Source organism: Aythya fuligula, chromosome 4 (genome assembly GCF_009819795.1).
Source record: "Aythya fuligula isolate bAytFul2 chromosome 4, bAytFul2.pri, whole genome shotgun sequence".
Taxonomy (NCBI): domain Eukaryota; kingdom Metazoa; phylum Chordata; class Aves; order Anseriformes; family Anatidae; genus Aythya; species Aythya fuligula.
Genome location: NC_045562.1, coordinates 45491806 through 45515888, shown reverse-complemented (window position 1 = coordinate 45515888; position 24083 = coordinate 45491806). Strand labels below are relative to the sequence as shown.

General features: G+C 46.0%; 1 protein-coding gene across 2 annotated transcripts in view; it reads right to left on the bottom strand.

Annotated features, from left to right (window-relative positions):
* Window positions 1-24083, bottom strand: part of AFF1 (AF4/FMR2 family member 1) — a 65273-nt gene that overhangs the window by 2966 nt on the left and 38224 nt on the right. Inside the window, exons 4-19 of one of the 2 annotated variants that reach the window (XM_032186543.1) lie at window positions 21797-21841; window positions 20599-20685; window positions 19779-19815; window positions 19342-19393; window positions 13514-13568; window positions 13345-13382; window positions 11829-11991; window positions 8662-9579; window positions 7042-7139; window positions 5263-5512; window positions 4129-4220; window positions 3078-3141; window positions 2112-2248; window positions 1390-1461; window positions 693-786; window positions 553-596 (exon numbers count right to left, since the gene is read on the bottom strand). In XM_032186543.1, the coding sequence (XP_032042434.1) occupies window positions 553-596; window positions 693-786; window positions 1390-1461; window positions 2112-2248; window positions 3078-3141; window positions 4129-4220; window positions 5263-5512; window positions 7042-7139; window positions 8662-9579; window positions 11829-11991; window positions 13345-13382; window positions 13514-13568; window positions 19342-19393; window positions 19779-19815; window positions 20599-20685; window positions 21797-21841 (2246 nt within the window). The remainder of the gene's footprint in view (window positions 1-552; window positions 597-692; window positions 787-1389; window positions 1462-2111; window positions 2249-3077; window positions 3142-4128; window positions 4221-5262; window positions 5513-7041; window positions 7140-8661; window positions 9580-11828; window positions 11992-13344; window positions 13383-13513; window positions 13569-19341; window positions 19394-19778; window positions 19816-20598; window positions 20686-21796; window positions 21842-24083) is intronic. The other variant, XM_032186544.1, reaches the window with a different exon arrangement.

The window sequence follows — 24083 nt, the reverse complement described above, 5'->3', positions numbered from 1 at the left end:
TGGAAGCCTTCACCAGGTAATCCAAGTGTTTTTACCCAATGACTTCAGGCATGCTTATGTTGTCCCCAGCTTATGGAGACTGGAGCTTCCTGGCAGATTGTCCTTCACTTGCAGACCTGGAGAAGCTCAATGTGGCCAGCTCAGCTGCCTGCTGGCTTCACCCCATCATTGCTTCCCACTGCTTCACCCAATCCAGTTATAAGTTACTTGTACAGCCTCCACCACTGCTCCTGGGAGACCATTTACATACTGGGCAGCTGTACTGCACAAGGTGGCAGAAGAACAACTGGAATTTCAGACCAAACAAGCCTCTCAACCACACATATAGAGCTGAGCATCTATTTGCCACACACCATTACTGCAAAACACAGTAAAACTCTAGCGCTGCTAAAAAGCAGGCCCAGTGTGCTGGGCTTTGGGTCAAACACTCTTATATGACAGCTTTCCTTTTACTTTTGCTGCTACATATACAAGAACTCTGCAGCAAATGCAGAATGACAAGATGTTCAATAAATCAGAAGTCAGAAAATGTGTTTCTTTTCCACATCTTACCTTGCAACACATGGAGAAGGTGCTTGTGTTACTCTGGAAGAACTCTGCAGCAAGGAAGAGAGCTCTTGTTAGTTTTGTTGGCCCACACCAGTAACAGCTACAGCCGTTCAACTGGCAGCTTGGCAACACGTGTGCCCTACCTTGAAGTGGTCATTCAGGATCCTGGAATACTTTATTGCAGTGTCCTTTTTGTAACGAAACATTGCCATGTGCAGGAGGGACTGGCAGCGCATGCTGTGAACAGAAAGAAACCCAAGAGTCAGTACCTGTGCCCACTGCTGCTGGCTCACCAGCAATCCACCATGTGGGATGGGAGCAGGCACCCATCAGCCTCTCTGCAAATTCAAGAGACCTCAGGATCTCTCCTGTCCTGTTCATCTCAGAAATGCAGACTCAGTGAAAAAAAAAATCACACAACAGAAAAAAAAAAAAGAAAAAGAAAAAGAGGAAGGGCCACATTTCACATTTTAAAGGTGCCCAGCCTCTTACGGATGCCAAGGGCTGAACGTGCCCCTGTCCAGCAGCACCTCAGCTCTGTTCAACGTGGCCAAAACGTGGGCAGGCACATCACATTCTTCCACCTGAGGTGAAAGTCCTTACGCACTCTCAAGTTACCGGCAGACCCAATTTTAGAGCTTGTGCCTTCCACATATGGTCCCTTTAGGTATCCTGGCTCACTTCAGAGATGTTCCGGTTTGCTCAGGCTTTTGTATTGCTTTTTCCCTTGCAGAACTCTGATTCACATTTCACTCATTCCTTTGCACCTGACAGCAACAGGGCTTTCACTGTCCCAGATCTAAAACCAGACTATGAAGTCACAGAGAAAACATTACGCACCATAACACAGCAAAGATTTTTTCATGTGAAGATGCTGAGGTGTCCGTAAAGGGTTTTAATGTCATTATGAATCTAAGGAAACAAAAATAACAATCATGTCAGTCATCAAGGCTCTGAAGTCCCACTGTTCACAAAAAACTAGCACATACCACCACCTTAAACAATGCTCCAAAAACCAGGAAACTTGACCTGAATCCTTGGTGCTGGCACTGACTGCTTGCTATGATTTTGGGCAGACAACTTTGGGTGACACAAGGCATTTTCAGACATAGTGGGAACAGATGCAGCCCCTCACAGGACCTCCTCTCCTCTTAGACTGATTAATGGGCAACATGCGCAAGTGTACAAAAAAGTGCCTCCCCAGGGGACCACCGCAGACCTAGGGTCCCCCTGAACTGAGGGTGAAATATTAATTCCAGTGCTTCTGGCCAGGATAGACATCTTGGTGGAATTATTTCTTTTTGGAAAATTAAAAAAAAAAAAAAGGCACAACTCCTTTTTGAAAGCAAAACAACAACAGCATCGCGGAAATACAGTCTGTCAAAACCATAGAGTAATGACATTTTAAAAAGTAAGCTTGAAGCCTACTACAAAAAATAACTGGCAGCTGTCTCAGTCAGCTTCACGGGCACCCAGAGCCATCCTAGTTGCAAACAAATGACACAACCAACCACTCTCCTCCAAACATACTGCCTAACCGTCACGGTTCCAAAACCACTTACTTGATGAGATCTATCGTGTCGGCAAATATGCTGTAAGCAGATTTTGGTGCTGATGCATCTGATTCCATGGCAATCCCATACTCAATGAAGGAAAGGGCAGCATCAAGGTACTGAAAGGCCTTTCCAGTCTTGTCGGTCTGTTGGGAGAAAGATCCCATTTTCAGACTACAGCAAATACTATTTCTCTCTACCTGGATTCATTTTCTCTCCCTAAATAGGCAGTATTTGAAGAAATTAAACAAAAAAATCATGTCAAACCTCCAGGTGATAACGAAAGGGTTCTCCTCAGGGTCCCTAACATAGTCCTAGTCATCAGCCCTGTGTGCTCTCGCTACCCGGGTCTCCACCTTATGCTCTGCCCCAAGTGGTTTTCTGCTAATTTATTTTCTTCACATTCTTTAGATACTCTTGGCCAGCAGTGAGGGCAGGCCTTGTGCGAGGCCGGTGGGGTTTTCCCACTCTATTACTTTCCCCACTTTATTTTCACAGGGGAACGGCAAGTGGCAAATGTACATTACCTGACTGAGCCATATCTAGCAAAAAAACCCATAGTTTAATCATGCACACTGTTAAACTGCACGCATCTGAGACAGCCAGCCACTTTCAAGTCTTGTTCACCAGCAACACAATTTTCATCAGTGTCCTGATATCTCAGAGAGAACTGCTGTAAAACCAACTCTCTGGGCCATATTCCCAAGACAGAGTGAGAGCTCTGCAAAGCAAGGAGGCCTGCTAACCTCCAAGCCCATTTCGATTCCTATTCCCCGGGCATAATCTCTGAGTGTGTTTACACACAGGGAAGTGCCTGAAAATTAGGCAAATGAAAGCAGCCTCTCCACACATGACTAAGCGCATACTCCGTTAGGTGGAAGTGCCATGAGCCAGCACAGCCTGATCACGTGCCTGCAGCTATCAGATCCCCGTGCAAGAGCCGCTGGATGTTTCTAGCAGAGGGCCCAGGCTTACCATTGCATCAGCTTTGTGCTTCAGCCTCTTGGCCTCTTCTATGTGATATTCCATCGAATGCTGTCTGAATTGGGGGCAGACAGAGGAGAGCAGACACAAGAAAAAAAGGGTAGTGTAAGTATTGATTTCACCTTATCTCGAGGATGCTGTGACTCCAGTACAGGCTGGTACTGTTACCGAACGCACGTTAGAGTTCTGATAATCACTAAATCAATGTTATCTGCCTGTTTGTAAATACACAGCTGCTGAATGCACAAACAAAATGGTATGAAAAGAAGTTGATTTCTTTTAAGACTATTTAAGGATATGATAGAAAAACAGGTAATATTTAAAAGTTACATTTGGACGTTAAAAAAATAGGAAGTTAGTCTTTTGTGAGTACAAGCTTACTTCTTCACTTCCAAGTAAAAATAGTAGGCATGTGACTGCCTGTCATTTCTCCATCACAACACCCCCATATTTTGTCTGAAGCATACAGCACACCTTGCAACATGGTGCACTCATCTCAGAGCACAAGAACTTGCGTTCCAGGTAGCTTCTTACAAGGGATGGGGTCACCAAGGCTGCTGCAGGTCCCAGTCTCCTGACTGATGATAAAGCAGGACCAGGCACGACTCTGAGTGCAGGAATAATCTGTTCACTGCGCAAATGGCACGGAGCCACCTGAGCACTAACACAAGGAGCCAGAAAGGAATCACATCTTCTCAGAGACATCAGTCTCCTGCACAGCACCTTGTCACAGACAAGTCTGCCACCTGTCAGGAATCAGACAAACCAGCACCCATCCCTTGCAGACAGGCACAAGAGACATGGCCTTGCAGAGGGTGATTGTCTTGGAGTTGAGAAGTACCTGTGTCTACACCAGCTCCCTCAAAACAAGAGCTGGTGAGAGGAGGGAGGTTTGCTTTGTGGTGGGTGGAGAAGTCCCAGAGGTGAGAAGGACGGGGCAGGTCCTGTACCTTTCTCTCTCTCACAAAAGCAGTGCTCAATATGCAGCAGAAGCCCAGTGTCTTCAGAAAGAACAGATGAGGAGCACAAAACAAACACTTACTTTTCAAACTTGACTTGAGGTCTCCTTGGCTTGGAGGTACCATTTGGCAAAGAAGGCACTGGGAAAGGATTCGTGACATCCCCTGCAGATCCCTGAAAAATCACAGAGCGAGATAAAGCTGGTTAGAAACATCCATCTAAAACTGTTCCAAAACATGGCTTTCCTAAATTTAAAGAGAAAAATGTTTATTTGTCTGAGACATAGTATACTTCTCCAGGCTCCCCCCTTTCTTCTTTCTTCCCAGTCCCCACTCCAATACTGGAAATGAAAACTTGGCTTCTCGCTAGACTGCTGGTGAGGGGGGTTAATATCATTCAGATTTTCCCTGAGCATGCAGAAATTAGGTAGCAGGTTTCCTTGCACAACGGCTAAGGGGGCAGCAAGGACACTAGGAGCACATTTTTCACGGTCACCAGAAAAGGTAGGAACTAGTACTACCCATTCACACTTACTCCTAGTTTAACCACACAGCAGTTGCTGACTCTGCATTGCTATCTACAACATCAGGAAAAAGAAAGCAGTTAGAAGCCAGCTAATACAGCACAGACAGTCTCCATTAATGTGCACACACATCGAAGTCCCAGACCACACACATCCAGGCACTTGTAAATGGCAATATAATTGAATTTTATAACCCGATAGTGCAAAGATTCAGCTGCAAGAATTATTAACAACGATTTTGTAAGCAAACTACGAAAGCTCATGGTGAAAGTTACAGTTAAAACCACAGGTTGCTCATTTTCAAGAATGAACTTTTTTTTTCCTATTGTAAACACACTTGTTTTCACACCTATTGTATCACACTCGCAGTTGCCTACAGTCAGAACCAGTTCCTGGCATAAACACGATTCTCTTGCCTTTCACTTTTACATGGTCACGACTTCTCATTGTGTTTCACAAGTAAGATTAAAATAAAATAGAAGACGGAAAACGACCAGAGATACCACAGCACGGGCATTAGGGCTAGCAAGATAGGGTCACAGATAGCCACTGAAGAGGCAAATATGCTTCAAAGAGCTTTCTCTAGTGGCTGGCTTACCCTTCTTTTCATTTCATATCCTAAAGGAAGGTTTCTAAAGAGAATCACACAGCACCCACGGGTCGCAGGATACGCCAGCAGTAACAGATACCTACTTTGTTGCCCTTCACCTGTTCAGAGTGCTTTCTCTCCACCTTCTTGTGCTTGGCAGACAAAGGATCCTTGTGGCTGCTTGAGTCCCTGGCAGTGTTGTTTTCTGTGGCAGGCAGCTGGCCGTTCTCACTCCTGGGTCTCTTCTGGGCCATTTTCGTTGACTTTGGTGCAGAATGTGCGGGAGACATGGGTGGCAGTGGTGGGGGTAGCAGGAGATCTTTCTTCTGGGTCTCAAATGATGCTTTTGGTGCTCTAGAGATGGGAAATTAATTTTGCAATTGGCATGAATACAATGTCTATATAATATAGGGATTTTTTTTTAACAGAAAAAAACAATCAGAAAAGTTAAATACATTGTGTACCAATTCTGTTCAAATTTCTCTGGAAATGTGAACTGACTTGTTAACAAAGAATCCTGCAAAAGCAAAATGAAACCTCAGGGACTTCACAGTGCATTAGATCCCACATGTTCAGCTGTCAACAATGCACAAGCAAGTTGCTTCTGAAGCAGGAATCAGCCCCAGGGCTTGTCCTTGGAGGAAAGACTTGCAACCAGAATGTCAGAATGTTGCCAAAACGACACCTCTCCAACACAGCATCTTTTCACTGAAAAAGGGGGAGAGGTAATTACAGCGAGTAAAATCCCTGGGACACATCACCCAACATGGCAAGCGAGGCACAGCGCTGCCTCTCTCTCCCTGTTACGGTAGAAGGTATCTTTTACAGGCAGGGATACTCGCCCTGACACTTGATCCTGTGCATGCTGCGACAGAATTAAACTGAGTTGTTCCTTCGGGACTTGCCAGCTAAACTAGACAACACATACAGGTTGGGAGGATATGAGGGACAGAGCCTTAAAGTGCTGTGCTTTTAAATGGCAGAGCTGATCATACTTAATAATTCCGTGGAAAATTTCTGATCATCTGGGGTTAGGATTACCAGGGAACTCCAGCAGTTATAGGCAGCACGCAACAGCACTAAACCTCGTTTTGCAACTACCCCTTTTTACTTTGTTTTCCTTCAGCTCCTCAGTTTCCAAGAAAGCACAAAGCGTCTAGAGCAGTGAATGCCAACCCTCCGGCTGCAAAGTCAGCAGAGGAAGAAACAAAACGAAATGCAGTGAGAAGTGTGAAGTTGAGCAGCTTGCTCAGCTCTCCCTTCTTCACTGTGCCACCTGGTGCAGCGCAATCCTCCAGGGAGGGCCTTTTACAGGGAGCAGAGCAGCAGCCCCAACCTCCTTCCCAACCTCCAGCCCAGTTAACCTGCATCCCTGACCTGACACCGGAGCTTTCTCCCCACAAAAAAGGATCCAATTCTTCCTGCTCTGAAGGCCACCACATGGCTAAAAGAGGTGCTTGTTTGCTCTGAGAAAAGGGGAGGTACAAACCCTGGATTCAAAACCCTTCCAGCTGCTAGAAATCAGGACAAATGCCACCACATTCAATGGTTTTACAGCAGTATAATACAAGAATGGAAAACAGGCACTACAACGTCACCTTGTGCTTGAGTAACAAGAACATGAACGCTCTGCATTATAAAAGGAGAGGAAGATCAATGACAGCAAGTATAATTGCACATCTGCAACAAATAACGAGGCAAATAAATTACACTCTTACAGCCACATGGCTGGTGTCAGGATGTACAGACAAATTCGCAGCAGATAAAATTTCAGAAAGCACATTATGTTAAACAAACTCATAAGAAGAATAAAAGGTACAGTTCCTTGCTTTAAGTTTTAAAAGAAAGGTTCATTTTTTGCTATCCCATTGCTGTATACTCACTTCTGTTTAGTGGAGTCTTTGTTAGTTGAAGACTGCAATGATTTTGTTTCTTTGTCTGATTTCATTTTCTTCCTATCAATCTCCTTCTCCATTTCCCTCTAACAAAAACAAAACAAAACAAAAATCACTCAGATTTAGGAAGTTCATGTTCAGTACAGACCAACACAGCTACATTTGATGGCTTCATGTTAAAAAACGAAAAGCGATTGGAACTGACAAAGTGGAAAACCAGAGCACGGTTGATTTCAGGCTCAATGACAAGTACCCTAACGTGACATTTTATCTACTTCAGCTGGTTAGAATAATTATTTTGTAGTGGAGGGGATGAACTGCCTAAATCTCTCCTTGCCAACAGTCTGAAACAAATGTACTTCTATAGCTGAAGCATTTTATGATCTGTTCTGGGCGTTGGTTTTCTTCTCCTCGTGTTTTGTGACAGTTTTTTTTTTTGTTTGTTTATTTGTTTGTTTTCTCTAAGGGATGGAAAAAAAAGCATTCATTGGAGACCTAGACTACACAGGGATGTAGTCAAGATGTTTTATGAGCAGGAATCAAGTATAGCATGAAATTTTGAAGTGTCAATTAAATTTGCTGCCTATACACTGAACAGCAGGAACCACTGAGGCAGATGGATAATAAATGGCACTTTTTAAGCACACTCCACAAATCTTATGATGCAAAGCATGCAATACCAAATTATTGTCTCACTTGAACAGCAAACCTTCAGAGTAATTCATTATAAGACAAGGAAATGCAAAACAAAAGGAGCTCGCCCTTCAGCCAGCATTACCCATGGAGTGCCTGGTGCTAGCCCAAAGCATCCCAGGACTTTGCATCTGTCTCCTGGGGCACATGCAGGTTAACCTCAGCACGATGGAGTTCCACAGGTAATGCATGGCACCTAGTCCACCTCAGAGCCTCCAGAGCATGGCTCCAGCAGGCGCACGGGTTAACTATTCCTGCTGCAGGACTCTGCAAAGGGATCCCTGGAAAGCCCCTTACTGGAGATGTGCCTCTTGTGAGCATCAGCATCTCCACCAGTGCCACAGCAGCTCCAGGAGAAATCAGAGGCTTTTTTGATGTATTCATCCAAGCACTGAGATGCACAGGAGGGGTTAGTGGTGGTTGTTATTATCAGTGGTTTAGTTCAAAGTCTGCATTTAGGGAAAAGCAAAAGGCATGGAGCTGCTGGCATCACCCCTGGAAATCAGAGTTCACAGCCGCAGAATTTGTTCCCTCTCTGCGTAAGCCAGCCATCACAATTGTTTCCCAGAAACCCACAACTCTAGACAGGAAAAGGCCACGCTACTCGGACTGAGGCTGCAAGCAAGATATAATAGCAAGAATTCTTTGAAAACACCAAAGCATTTGTTAGACAGCTTGCAGGGCTTTTCATTTGCTCAGCAGTGGATTTTTGACCAATAAGAAACATCTGTGAATAGTTTTTGACACATTTTCCCTTTAAAAGTTTGGAAACACTGTGGCATGAGGAGGACAACGAGCCCAGTCTGATCCTATGAAGCAAAAAGAAACTCCAAGCAGGGGATTTTCAAACAGCTCCACACTCCCTACACATCACTGCGGTCCTTGCACAAACCCACCTTCACCTCCACCTCTCACCTTCCTCTTTTTGAAGGACTTGTCAGGAGTGTCCGTGGCTTTCCTCTCCACATCCTGCCCCCTTGCACCAGGGAACTCCTTTGCCTCCGCTCTCTTCTGGTGACCGCCCTTCCCGGGGAGCTGGGGAACTCTCGACAGCAGCGGGAGATCGATTTTAACCATGAGGCTGCGAGGGACGTGCACGTCCCTCACTGGCGACAGCAACTTCTTCTCCCTGACAGACAAGGGAAGCTTCTCCTTGTGGAAGTCCTCTCTGAGCACAGCAGCAGGCCTGTGGCCGCTAGTCCTGGTGGGAGTCGTGCCCTGGCCCTGAGGGATTGGGCTGAGAGCGAGGTGCTCCTGGGTACTGCCCAGCACAACGTCCCGCGGGGGCTTGGGGTCCAGCAGGGCTTTGGCGCTGGCCTGATGGGAGCTCTTGTGCTTTCTGCCCTCGGGGGGCTCTTGCAGACTGGGTTTCAGTTCTTTTCGGTCGCTGGATTTTGGCCTCCCTTTCGTTTTTACTTTTGGCTTGTCTCTGGAAGACTGGTCTCTAACCTCGTAAGGACCAGGTTCGCTCTCCACCTTCAGGCCCCCCTTGGGCCCCTCGTGCGCTGGAGGCTTGCTGGGCCTTTTGATACCAACAGTCTGCCTCTGCGAGGGCTCCTCAGCGCATGCAGGAGACTTCTGGCAGTTGCGTTTGGTCGGAAGGTGAGCATCCTGAGAAGCCCTGGCTGCTCGGGCAGAGCTCTTGTGATGAGGCTCGCTCGGCTCTGCGTGCTCCTGGGAGGAGTCGCTGTCGATCTGCTGTCCTGGCTCCCTGTCCTCCTCACGTCCATCCGTGTGGGCAGTTTCTCTGGGGCTCTCTGCTGGCACTGTTGGTGGGTTCACCTTGGTAAGCCAGTTGTCGAGCTGCCACTTGTTTGAAGTTGGTGGGTCGGGCTGTAGACAAACAGAGAAAGGAAGGATGCAAGACTGACACCTGTATCTCAATCCTAACACATTGTCAGAACCCAGTAAAATTTCCCCTTAGTGGTAAAGATGAAAGACCATGACAAAGCAGGGACGCTCTGGTACGTACACATCAACATTTAATTCACAAGCACAGGACCAACCAGGTGGTACAGCTTTCCTGGATCTCTGCTAGCCCTACCTGTCGTGCAGTAAGAGAGAGGCATGAAAACCCCTGCTTGGTTTGCTCTGTGCCACTACCCAACATCCTTGCGCAGTCAGGCAAGTACTCACTGTGAAAACAAAGCAGGTGCCATCCTCACAACTTTTACCAAGTTAGTTGCACGAGGTGGACCAAGAGCTGTCCCAGTTTCTTCCAAGCCTTCTGCCTACACAATCCAACACTCGCGTCCCCCTGGGTCAACCAAGGCATGAGCTACGACTGAGTACTGAGGGCCTCTGCAATCAGTCAGACACTTATCGTAGTTAAAAGAAGCCCTGCCTAATCAAAACAGAAGTCTGACGTATCAGGAGAAAACTTAACCAGCTAGCTGTAAAAACAGACATCTGAAGCTGCAAATGAGGGGCACAATTCTCTAGGGCCCACTCTGAAAATTCTGCTTAATTCTCAGCATCGCTCAAACGTGTCACTTGCGATCTGGGCGCTGTCAGAGCACAGCTACGCTTGTGCCCTCACCAATCCTCCTCCCCAGCCACAACTCTCTTCTGAGAACAGCCACAGCACTTCTCAGAAAAGAGAAGCCCTAGCACATGAAAGGCTTTCCAGGACTAATTAATCCCTTCTGCTGGCCTTTTCTTCTCCACCCAGACTCTACCCTCCTTTGTGCCGTACAACATGTTGACATGAAGACGTGTCCTCAGCTGTGTCTGGGTGACTCCATCTAGAAAGCTGGTTTATGAAACAGACTTGGTTTTATCACATTTTAAACTTCCCAATCGCAAATGATAGTAAGAGAAAATATTAAAAGATTAAATAACAATAAGCAAATACTGCACATGGGTCCTAAAGTCTTTGCTTTTATGTGAGGAGCTGGATAGAAAAACAGAGCATGTGCACCACTTGGCTCTCTGTGTAAAATGAACAGTTTACTGAATAAAAACGGGAAAAATGGTCAATCCACAATAACTAGGACTTCACTAGAGAGAAAACAACACTGTAGCACAGCATATTTTCAGTATAAAGCAGGCATGATTTGGTATAAGAAGGTAAGTACAATATCTGTTTCTCACATAGCACAAGGCAAGGTCTGTGAGTGAAGTGCTGCAGAATGAAGCGTGTTAGCTGTGAGATCAGAAGACAGGTCTTTTCAAAGCTTCTGCAATGTCTCCTGTGCACAAAATTCTCCCTGTTAATGTGCTTCTAAGGTAAAAGAAAGGAAAGCCAAGGCTAGGGAGGTCAAGAGGAATAAATGACAAGGTTCTGGGCTTTGTGAGAATTATCTCAGAGCTGTCAGTGGACTGGTTTATATAAGCTGTGGTCCATCAGCTCTAACCCTGCACTTCCCGCTGGCCCAAGAATGTTTTGTGAGCTGGAGGATCTGTTTTAAACCACAGGACATGAGTACATTTGCAGCATATTTTTTAAAAGCTGCATGGTCTCAATTATTATGCAACTCTGAGGCACTAAGCTCTGTTTGCCTGCTTTTCCCAATAAAAGCCTCAGAAACGCCAGTGCAGCACTATGTGAGCCAAACTCAACAGCAGCAAGTCTAAGCACATTCCAGCCCTTCCTGCGGGCCCGATCACTTCAGCTGGGAGCTGGGAGAAGCCAAGTCTGTCACTCACACGCAGGAGCTGCAGAGGGGCGCTGGCAGCTTCCCGGAGCATGTCAGGGAATTGGGCTCACCCCGAAGCAGCCGACAGCCTCAGCACCCTGAAGAGCTGCACAGGGAGAGGTGAGCACTGAGGACAAGCTGCAGTTCCCACCTATGCCTCATCAGTAAAGGCACCAGTTCCTCCTGGAGCGCTAGCCAACGATGCCAAAAGGCAGGGGGGAACACTTCAAGGTGAGGCACTTCAAAGTCTAATTTGTGCTGTTACTAAGGGTTATTTCATTGACAAACTCCTGCAAAGAAGCAAAGGGCAAGCGAAGCTTGATGATGCAGCAAAGATGTCAACAGGCCACCTGAAGGATGAGGGCGTTTCAGGTGCCCTGTCTGACTGCGTTGAGCCAGCAGACAGCCTGCATTAAGCAGCCCCTACAGTTCATGTGCATTCACCTCAGGAGCTGACACTCTCGGAGGGTCAGGGTCGTTGGCTTCACTGTCACTCGAGCTGCTCTCCGTCTCCGAGTCTGAAGAGCTGTCTGAGTCACTGGTGCTCCCTGACTCTGGGCTGCTGGAATGTGCTGATGCCACGCTCTCAGGCTGGGACTGCAGGGCACTGCAAGGCCACCAGGAGATAAAATTAGAAAGCAGCACGCGTCAAGGTTACTTACTACATTGATATGGAAGCATCCAGAAATAAAACTTAACCCCCCTGCTTTGGCACTGGAAGGAAAGGGGGCAAGGCCAAAAGAATACACTGCCATACTCCAAGCTAAAGCACCGGAATAAAAAAAACAACTCTGGAAATAATAAAATTCTCAATTCCAACCCAGCCATAACTATACAAGCAGAATGTCACTGCAAGAGTACAAAGCTGCATTTAGCCAACAAAAGGCTTTTTAAAATAGTGACAAATGCTATTCTGACAGTCCCAACACTCAGCAGAAAAGATGCCTAATAAAGACTAACAAGACGGAAACCTACATGCCAGGATGGCTTCTGTTTTTATTTTCCCCCTTCACAAGAAGGGGGAAAGCAAGTTCTTACTTCTTCACCCATGTTGCTTGCCTGAGGTGCTGCAGCTGTTTCATGAACAGCCCCAAACAGCAGCATTTTTTGCAAGACCCATCCCTGCTCACAAGTGCTTCACCCCAGCCCTGCTGACAATGGGAGTGGATGGAGCTGAGGCATAACTTTTTGTTCTGGAACAAACTAAAGAAGTCAAAACACTGACTTCTGACTCTGAAAACTCTTTCCCATGTCAGCACAAATACATTTGTATGATGTGGAGGCAAGCTCCTTGCTGATGCAGACCGATACTGCGAGAACATACTGTTTCAAGAGCCTGCAGAGACAGTCGGTCATGCCAAGAAATCAAAATGCCCTTGTGCAAGCCTGACTTTGCAGACTGTCACCAGTGCTTGAAGAGCACACACATCAAGCCAGAAAAGTACATCGGTGCTCTCTTGTTGGGGTTTCTCCACCTTTCTGCTTCTAATCCAGGTGCGTGGCTTTTCAGTCAACCTTGAATCCTGCTTCTAAGTTGCCCTATCAGGAGGGGCTGAAGCAGCCTCAGTAAATTTCTTCTACACCTATTTGGCTGTTTCTGGCTTCCTTCTGAACTACAGCTGCACTCATACCTTAGCCATCACTGTTGTAACTGAAAATCCCATCATCTCCAGTGTGCTCTCCAAATAACGTGATGGTGTGGAAGAGGAGAATGGAAGGGAACAGATGGGGAAATACAATTCTGGTTCGAAGGCAAAATCTAGCATGCCTGGACTCATTTCTCATTGAAGCTTTCTGTAAAACCTCACACGACTAAATCCAATTTGGCTTCAGGCAGCTAGAAACTAAAGCTTGCATCTATGACAGAAACAAGGGACCCTTTCCCACCTACCCTCATATAAAATAATTCTTTTTTTTCCTCCTTATCTGTCTACCTAGCAGTTTGGGAACAAACCTGTACCTTGGAGGAGCAAGTGAAGAAGGTGGCTTTTCAACAACCTGTTTTGTTCACAAAAACAAAGAGGAGAGGGGGAGGAAAGGTTAGCTTAAGGAGCTCAGAGCAACGCAACACGTCGCGATGATTTAACGGGATGTCTGTGGGCGTAGGGTATAAAACATCTAAAACTGACTTGGTCGTCACCACTGTCTTCACTATCACTGAGCTGCAGGTCGTCCTGGAGCATTCTGAAAGACAACCAGAAGATACACATCAGCCAGGGCAGACACGTTTTCAAGCAGCAGACACTGAAAAAAGACTTGGTTTGCACTTTCCAAAATAAGCCGACCTCCCCAAGGCTTTTTAACATTCGGCATGCTCAATCTGCTAAATCCTCTCGTTACCTGAACAAAGAACAACATGGAAACACACAGCCTGGGCCTTTTACTCTGCCTTCCACCTGACCTCAGGGCACTCTGCAACACAGGGGCAGTACCATCGGCTGCCATCTGCAGACAACTGCTAGAACAAGTCCAGCCCTGCTACAGCAAGAGACCGGCAAGCTTTTAGCTCCCCAAGGGGCAGAAAGCACCACAAGATGCGCACATTCACATATCCTGCTCTTTGTGGGCTGCAAATACTTCTCCTGACACACAGCTCCTCTTTTTGCTGCTTGGATCTCCTGTCTCACACACATACCTAAGCAGCGGCCAATAAGGTCAAGCCAAGCTCCTATTCCAGCTCTGCACAGCAAGAGCCCTAACACTGGGGAGTCACACACCCAAAGCAGTTCCTGGGTGGTGAGGCACAAGGCCTGTTCTAGCATTGCTAGAGCAGTGGGCTGCCTGTGAGTGTTTCCAGATGCACCATTCAAGTCCTAAGTCTGCAGGTGGCACCTGCTGCTTCCAATTTCACTGTCCTCTGTGAAATTGGGGTCCTCAAAAGGCTGGAGGAGAGGGATTTGTGGGCAGAGACCCCAAGTTCTCCACAAAGCACAAGCAATGAATCTCAAGTCCAAACGAAAATTTCAGAGCAATTGAACTGTCAGTCAACAGGTAAAATCCATTTCAGCAGTCAGTAACCGAGGATTAGGGTCAGACAGTAACTGAGGCATGCTCTCAGTACCTTTCAGCCTTTCCAAGCACCAGATTAAAGCACCGTAATTCAAAGGAAAGGCTGTATCTTCCCTTCAAACAGAAAGCCACGTCACTTCTATTAGCCCTAATGGAAATTGCACATTCCGAACGAAGAGAGAACAGACTCCAGCAATTATTCTCAAGGTTTGTTTCTGTTGTTGCCTGTTTTATGTTTCCTTTTCATACCGGGAACAAACCCTCTGCTTCCACCATTTGAGGAGGGAACCCAGCCCTGTACATAAAACCACGGGAAGCGCAGTCAGTGACTTCCTGCTACTTGAAAGCCTGCCTGCTCATGCTGAAGGTCAACCACTTGCTTTCTAGGGCACCTCAACCCCAGCTGGAGCAAGCGAGATGTCGAAACCAGCAGGAAAACTCCACACCCCCCTACGGCCACATACCAGCAGTGACAGCACATGGGTTCGGCAGGATGGCCCGAACATGCGAACACACCCGTGGCCTGCCTGCTAATTTTAGCAAGGAAGACAGGTCCCTGACACAGGTGCCTCCTCACGCTGGCTCTGGGTGACAAGCGGTGAGCTATGGGGAAGGAGATGGCTGGTGAGGCTTCGCCATCTCAACACTGCGTACTCGAGGGTACATCTCTTCCAACAGCTTCGCTGCTTCTACGCCTGTCGTTTCCTAATAATATATATTTTACTGGGGATGCCTCCAAGAAAAGGAACATCAAAACACTACTGCCGAAGTCCCTTGAAAAGACAATTTCAAATGCCTAAAACCACACACTTTTATTTTGGTTTACAAGCAAGTTGAGATTCTAACACTTGTGTGACTGCAAACCGAGCGTGCTGCCCTCCAGAATTAACTGCTCTCCATGCAGTGCTCTACATCCTCACTAGAAAATCAGGACGCGTTGCCTGAAGCTGAATATCCACGAATGAGAAAACCCCAAACCTCTAGTCCCTTTGCAAAACAACACTCCAATACAGACTCTCTTACTGAATTACACGCTGCATGTCTGAACTGCTGTCTTCCTACATTGCCGTCATCCCATCTGCTTGCACTATCAAGCTGGAAAACTTCAGCCATCCAAATTAATCTTGTACTAGGGATGTTGCCAGGTTTGATTTTTTTCCTTGCTTTTTCATTTTTCCTGTATGGGGTTTGGGTGAGGGGCTGTTTCCCTTTCCCACGTGCTTGCTGTTTGTTACACTGTCAGGCTCTTGGTTTGGAAGACGAGGAAATGGGAATGCTTTCCTCCCTGTAAAAAGTCTTCTTATCTAATCCTTATCTTTTTATTTACATCTTTGAAGCTAGTCAAAATTTGCTATCCTAGGGTACATTCTCATTTTGGCAAGATGCATACTTTGGTACAGTTTCCTTCCCAAGACACCAGGGTTGGCAGCTCTGGACGCTGACTGCTGACTCTGATGAGACAGCATCTCTTCTTCAGGCATTTTACTTTCAAGTCATAAATCCCTCAAAACTCAGGGCAGAATGTAAAGATGAGTTAAAGGTCAGGGTGTCCAAGTAATAAGAGACAAATTGAGTTCTCCTGCCTTCCCTTTCCCTGAACTCTGACTACTCCCCCTGCAGCACCAGCAGTGTATTTTGTTGCTGCTGACGTTGTTTTTCCAGTTACGAGACCTTTTGTTGAAACACGTTCACGGGGCTGCTAGCATACAGCTCACAGGAAAAAACCTGCCTTCAGAAGGGTACATTTCTACGTGACACGCTTCTGAGTCAGAGTTTGCTAAAGACTGAGCTTGGGACCCACGCTCTTGTACCTGTAGCAGGACGGCACCCAGAAGGCCCAGAGGCCTCCCGTGCCCACAGCAGGGCGCACCATCCTGCACAGCCCTGCCTCCTGAGCTGTTACCAGCCCCAAAACCCCGTGCTACCTCGCACCGATGCAGAAAAGGCTCTTGGTGCCATAAGGGCTCTGCCTGCCGTCACCTACGTGCTTTCTTTGTTCAGGCATTTTGACTTCGCCATTCCCTCGTGGCTGTCCTCTTCCATCTCCCAGCCTCCACCACCTCATTTCCTCAAACACCTTCCCTGTGGACACCACCTGGAGCCTCTGCTTTTAGAGTAAACACTGGAGGGAAGCGCTACGAGACACGGCTGTGGCAAACAACCCCCCCTCCATCTCCTACTGAAGGCAAACGCCATGCAGCCCGCAGCAACGTGCACACACTGGCTTCGGCTGGAGCCAAAGCTGCTCTGCCCTGCAATTTAAACACACTTCCAGGGATGTGAAAATGTCCCCGAAGTTTTTCCGGGGTTTTGTTTTGTTTTACCTTAAGCACTCTGGCCTACAGAGGCATTTCCTTTAGAGGCTAAAGGATACGCTAGGCAGTGCTACGTAGATTGTCCTTTAAATCTGATTTAACTGTTTCTACCCAAAAGGACTGCCTTTTTCACCTGAGCTGCTGGTAAGTAAAGCACAGTGTGAGAACATTGCAACCACTTAACTTCAATTTAGGATCATGGAAGAACATTGCTACCACTTAAATTCAATTTAGTATCAAGGAGGAACATGAAAACTTTATGAGTCACACTTCTGCATGGCTAGACAAAGCCAGTTTCCCCAAAACAAGGTTTCAACAAATTGCTAAATAGCCTACTTAAAGAAGATAAATCTGCCCTAATCATCTTTAATTAGCTCAGCGCTTCAAAGATGCTAAGTTTTCATTTGCAGGACCCGCAGCTTATGCACACACCGTCAATATCCCTGTGAATCTATTTATAAAGAGCTCTTTTCGTGAGATGAGTGGCACTAAAATCAGTGCAGCTTGCCCAGCAGCTCCGCTGAAGGCACAGGCAGGCCCCTCTCTGCTGGCCGTGCGGAGGATGCATCGCAGAGGCAGAGGCTGGCATCTCCCCCATGAGCAGGAGGGTTGCTCCCATTCCAGCACGGCCAGGAGCTGACCTGGGGGCTGCATCCAAGAAGGAAAGCCATCTGGGAACCTGTGCCTGCTCGGGGATGCTGGATGCTTAATTTGGGCACACAGATGCCCAGGGATTTCAACCTCTAATTAAGCAGCACAGCACAAATGCTGTTTGTGTTCAGCCAGCCACACTTGGTAACATGAGCTACTATCGGCAGCTGAGTTTTCTGAGGGTCATGTGGCTTCTGAAGAGCAAAGAAAGCCCTGTTTGGCAAAGGAGAACAAAAAGGAGACAAAAAGAAGGAATGCATCGCTTCAAGGGGAAAACGCAGGCCAAGTCCTTGGGCAAACCTCGGTTCAGTCCGCTTAGGATGTCAGCCTAAGCTGCTCTGTTCCTCTGCCTTCAACTGCCTCTGTCGTATGGCCACGGTAAATGAGAGCTGGCTCCGAGATGCTAATAAAAATCACCACGAAGGGAAAGACATTCACTGATGGACATCAGCAAACTGAGGTTCCCTTTATCCCCAAGGAGGACCTGCCATGAAGGCAACCAACACTCAGGGACGGGGCTTGAGCTGCCTTGTGCCTTCCGCCCAGCTGGCCCCAGAGGGCTTGTGTTTGTCTTAGTTCAAATGAAATCCCTAAACGCAGAGGCTCAGTGAGATGCTAGCAGAAACCAGCAGCAGGAAGGTTCTGGCTGCCCTTTGGAGACCGGTCAGGTCAAGAAGGCTTGAATGAAAAGCCTGAACACAAAATCCTGCAGCTCAGCTGAGGAGGAGAGCTCTTGCTTGTGCCCTTCCCAGGTTTTCTTTATTTTTAATTGAATTATTCATTATAAGTTTAAAAAAAAAAAAAGTATAAGCTTTGTAGCCTGCAGTTTGCAGCCTTCCCTGGAAGGATACAGTGTGAAGCAAAACGAGCTCTTTATCACTGAGCTGACAGGCATTTAATGCCTGGGCGATTGACTCGCACACAGACCACTTAGCCTCCTGGACGTGGAAAGGTTTCTATTATTCAGGGCTCAGAACCTATCAATGCTGCCATCTGGCCAGGTTAATCCTGAAAGACTCAAAGTCAGCCCACACAAAACTACTTGCAAGAAATTCCTGTGATTAACCTAATTAATAGACAACCACTTGAACCTACCAGGACTCTGCCAAGTTTTTTTTTATTGTCATTATGGATCTTTCCCACCAACTTACAACTTGGTGTTGAAGCAATACAAGTATTAGCTGGCATTTCCTCCCTGCCTCTGTAAAACTGTTGCCAAGATTATGCACAAAGATCTGGGACTCCAGTTCTGAGAAGCCTTCTCAGAGAAACCATAAAATAATAAGGGAAAGAAGAGACACAAAGAGACAAAAGAAGAAATATGTAAACAACATTAAAAAAAAATCCAGGACCCCACTTTGCACCTTGCTAACTTGATTAGATGATGTAAATTGAGGTTTTTAGAAACTTCACATGAAGGTAGTTTTTTTGGAGGGGTGGAGGGTTTAAATAAAATTAAAAAAAAAAAAAAAAAAAAAAAAAAAAGAAAAGAACAACACTTCTCAGGAACTTTCCCTTGGACAACTGAAAAAAAATATACCCCATGATTTCTATACGATGTGCGAGTTTTCACAAATTTTGTAAGCATAGCTTTACTAACCTTCACAAATTCAAAATGGTATGCTAAATGGATCAGATTCAGTTTGTTTCTAAGTTATGTCAGTTTAATGCATGATTAATGCACACACTGTGTGACAAGGTATTAAGTAGCCACAGATTAACAGAGCAAAACCCACTCCACTTGGTATATTAAGTTGTGTGGTTTCGTGTTTGTGGTGTTTTGCTTTTTTTAACACAGTAACCATAAACATGAACCAGCAATATTGCTGTGGCTGTAAGTTTCCTCCAATGAAATTCTCAGAGAAAAACTGAACTAATAAACTTTAATCTTCAGAAACATCAAGTAAGGCATATTTTAATTCATTACAGATTCTTTTAAGTAACTGCACAGTAGAGCATGGGAATTGAGTCTGGTTACTTACGATGTTCTTGGTTGAGAACTAGGCAACGTTTTTGAAGGTGCGTCATACTGTTCTGCAAATCAAAAACAAATCAGTTCTTTTTACTTGCCTCACATGAACTGTATTTTACCCTATGGTCTCTGGGTGTCACAAATAGAAAGTCACTCTCTTACAGGATGTAATCCTTTGCCAGTGAGATTATTCATCATCCTAAATGGGATTTCCTAACAAAACACTGCTTGTTCTCTGCTGAACTGCTGCTTTACTTTCCAAGTAAGGAACGTACACAATCTCTGAGGCATTATCTAAATTCTTCAGTGTTCAACCAAGCCCAGGAAATTGTGCTCCTTAATCAATGTAAACATTTGATATTTCTCATCAATCTCGCACACACAACACACAAAGTTATCTGTGAGCTCATACAGACATTGCTGCGTGTTCTTTGGATTTCTACTTACTCTGATTCTGTGCTACAGATCCAACGTGCTGTGATTCCTGCAAAGAAAGGACAAAGTGAAAAGTTGAGAATAAAATACACCAGCCCTCTCTCAATAGCTGCATGTTAGTGATGTGTTTTCAACGTGTTACTTATTGTGATAAAAGTCAACCTAACCAAAGCTTGCCTTTGAATTGTCTTAAGAGTTTAGGCTGCTCTGACAGTTTAGCACAAACATGATGTGCTACTGCCACCAAAAATGTGCTGCTGGCAAACGAGCAGTATGTGCCTTTTTGAAGGAATATAGAAAATTTTGACAGAGCTTCCAAGTATTTCTCTTTAATGCAGTCAACAAATATTTTTCTTGAAAATAAAGATTAAAACTTTTTTTGTGCTGCAACAGAGATGCTTAAAATGTTTCTGCAAACATTTGGAGTCACATTTGGAGTCCACAGTTTGAACAAACATCTATGTCATCTAAACAGCACTCATTCATCCCTTCTCTCTGGCTCAAACATCTTACAACTCTAAAAATAGAAAGCTTGCTAAAAAAAAAAAAAAAAAAAAGGTAAAAGATAATCACACTACCGCATAGCTCACTCAGAAATAATTACTCATAAGCACCATCTGATCTAATTCTTGGTAAAATTATGCATTTCACGCAGCAGTTATGTAATGTGAGATCCACTGTGCTTTCGTTTATCTGACTTCTTCAAAAGATAATCTCTCCTGACAGCCTTTATCTAAGAAAGGGGCAGGGTCAAAAATTAGATGAATGCGCACGCAAGCTGGAAAGCTGTCTTTAATACATCAAAAGGTCTGGCAAAAAGAGGCTGTTTTACCTTTGCTGGAAATGGAAATTTTGAGGGCTCTGCCGTACTAGGTGTATGAATAGCTGTCAGAGGAGGTGGCCATGAGTGGGTCATTTCCTGGAAGGAGATGGAGAAAAGTGGATTAGGGTATTTTTGCTGATACTTGCAGTGAAGTTTTAAGCTTAAGACTCGTATCTACCTAAAGTCCTTGTAGGCTGGACTGCAGACCTTAGAGACAGCACCGCAGTGAGAACCCATCCTTGGGATGCAGCACCTGCCCCACAGGGGGCACTTGCCCCCCTCTGCAAGCACACTCGCACTGCCCAAGCAGCAGCCATCTCAGCGCAGCTCGCAGAGCTAAGCGCCTACTGCGTTTGCAGCATTTGGCCTCGGCATTACAGCTCAGGAAATAATAAAAGGAAAAGCAAACAAAATCTGCACAGGAGCAGCTGTGCGCTTTTTCAGAGTGCAGGTTCTGGGCTCGGTGACAGCACATGCATGAGCAGAGCAGGGCAGGGCACCATGGGGCAGGGCTGGCTGGGTAGGACCAGCCTCAGTGCCTGTGCTCGGCTGGCACTGCTGTCGGCGTGAACATCTCTACTGGGCTGTAATTTTGAGGCACCTGTTTTCGTCAAGGCACAAAAGCTCACAAGCGGCTCCAGTTTCCTTATCAATTAGGAATAGCACAGAACATGAAAATTTACAGGGAAGTGATTCCATCTGGCTACCTTTGGCTCTAGAAGCAGGGATTGGATAAATCTAGGAGGATTTTGTGCAAGAACTGGAAACAGCCTTCAAGTAACCTGTGTAACCATCTGGTCGTGTAATTATCACCCTCCTCGTCTTCTCGTTTCTCCCCTTCCACTGCTCAGCTCACTGCTCTCTACACTCTAGCTGTGCAATCTTAAAAAAGACAGCAAACCCCTCAATATACTGCTCTACATCTCTTCAGGCGTGTGTGCACGCTTCCTTTGGGTTGTGTCAGTGTCTCAGAAACATTTAACAGCAGCCCCCTGGCCTGGCCGAGGAGCAGCTCTGGCTGGTTCAGGGGACGTGCCCGTCTTCCTCTTGGACTGCATGCTTCTCTGCAGCATACCCAAGGACGTGCTTCTGGTGATTGCAACACCAGGTGATAAAAAAGAAGCAGAGCAGTATTTCCCCCCTACATGTTATTTTAATGCAAGCGAAATGTAAGGAAACACAAGATGTGGTATTTAAGAGCACCTACCTTCAGGATTTCTTCAACGCACTGGACATCACTGGGGAAGGTTTGCTACAACAAAAAAAGAGGAAGAAGTGTGAGTTTGTTTCAGTTTTACCAACTGACACTGGGCAGATAAATTCAGCAAACATTTGCTCACCCTTGGTTCTATACGCTTCATGGAAACACATTAATCAAAAAAAGCTACCAAGAAGTAAAAGGCCATCAGAAGGGCAGATAATAACTTGCCTCTACAAAGCTTGCTGTTTTCAAGTATTTAGCAGAAGCCATATTCTAAGAAATTTGAAAAAGAAAGTCTTCAAACAGCATTTCCTGAAGAAATCATGTAAAGAGAAACAGAGCTTATTAAACAGTGCTGGGATTCTCCTCATTTTGGGACTTGCCTCCTTACTTCTACGCAGCCATGTGCACTCAGCCAAACAAGAAACTAAACCCCTAAGCTTAGAGAAGGCAAAGTAGAGGTGGTTTTTAAATAGAGGTTATTGTGCACCTAGAGCTTGAATCCCAGCTGTTGGACTCATGTCAGCATCAATCGCCATTAAGATATTGATGTTTAAAAAACAGTGCAATCGTGACACACAGGAAGGACAATCGTGACAGTGCAATCGTGACACTCAGTGCTCGCACATGAAGGACTCTCAACTGTTTTCCATACGCTACACCACAGGGGAAACAGCAGGTGAGGAACCCTTTTGCCCTGCATCCTCATTTGCCTTTGTGCACACGAAGCCCTCGTGGAACAGTACTCATCTGCCAAGGATTTGACTTCTCTTCAGAAAATCACGCACGCAGGGCTGCTGCTGACCTTACTCACCCAAGATCAGTGGGAACTGAAATTAAGAGTATTCTGCTTTGCTCTATAGCATAATTCCTCCACCAATGAGGTTATATGCCAGTCTCCTGTAATTTAACACATTCAGCTGCATATAAAGTAGCTTGCCTTATGCAAAAGGAGGGGGAGAAGCTAAATTAAGTTTAAAAACCGATTAGTGTTTATAGCACCTTTGCAGAATCCTCTCCCCATACGTACCAGGGCAGCAGATAATCCGCTGCTTTGACTACGTGATGGGATTTAGGTGTGCCCATTACAAGTCAAACAAGAGCAGCTGCTGAAGGGTTCAGCACCTCTGTGGTCCTGAGCTGAAAGGGACTTCAGGATGGCAGCCAGAGCAATTTCCTGCAGCCCCACAAAGGCCCCAGGAGTTCTGCAAGGACCTACTCTGATTTATTTCCAGGTCTCCCCCCCACGAGCCACTCCAAAAACTGCACTCTTTCATGAGCACAGAGCTCTGCTCGTGCCCTGAGGCCAGCAGGGCTCAGGCACATTCAAGTGAGGTGAACAGAGACTTGGGGACACAAAGAGCCGCACAAAACCAGACCTGAGACTGCTTGAGCTACCAGCTGATGCACAGAGATGCTGTGCATGCCATGGCCCTTCTGGAGCTCTCTCTGATGCCCTGATTAGCCACATGCTAATGCTAAGAACCAAAACAGAGTCCACATTTACAGCTTCTTCCCATTTAAGCCTATATTTTAACAGAAACATTTACCTTGCCATTTGTTTTTTCCATGTCAACTGCGTGGACTTTCACTGTCTGAACGTAGCAAAGATCACAAAATCGCATCTGCAGGAAGGGTTTGTTTGAAAACAAGAAGTAGGACAAACCTGGAGCAAAACCTGCTGGAGTGTCCTCGCCTCACCTGCGTTGCACAACTGGCTCAGAGCAGGAGGAGACGGTGCACATGGGCAGACAGACTCCTCTACTCATGCTCAAGTCACGCCAAGGGACAGCACGTTAACTTAATTTCAGCAGCAGCAGAACACTTCTGGGCAGTTAAAATCCCCCCTTTCCACTCTATAGTTATTCACGAGCTGCACGCACACAGCTTCCAAGAGAAGCCATCCAACAATGGAGACGATGCATGTTTGTAAACAATCTCCTACCAACCTTGATTACGAAATACAGAAACATTTTGCAGCGTACTGACAAAGCCTGCCACAATTTGAGCTTGCATTACCTTGCTGCTCGGAACAAGTGCAAGCACAACTTTGTGCAGATTTTCTCACATGACTGTGAGGAACATCAGACACTGAGCAGATTATCCTCCAAGGGTGCCTAAGTGCTCTGTCTCACAAAACAGGCTGAAATGCATCTATCAGACACAGGCAGCAGTGAGGATCTCAAACCTGGTTTGCTCCATCCATGTTTTTTAGAGGATGTGGCGACACAGCTGCTTTCAGGGAAAGCTGAAGCAGTAACACCTATTAATCTGCTTGTAAAGCATGTAGCAG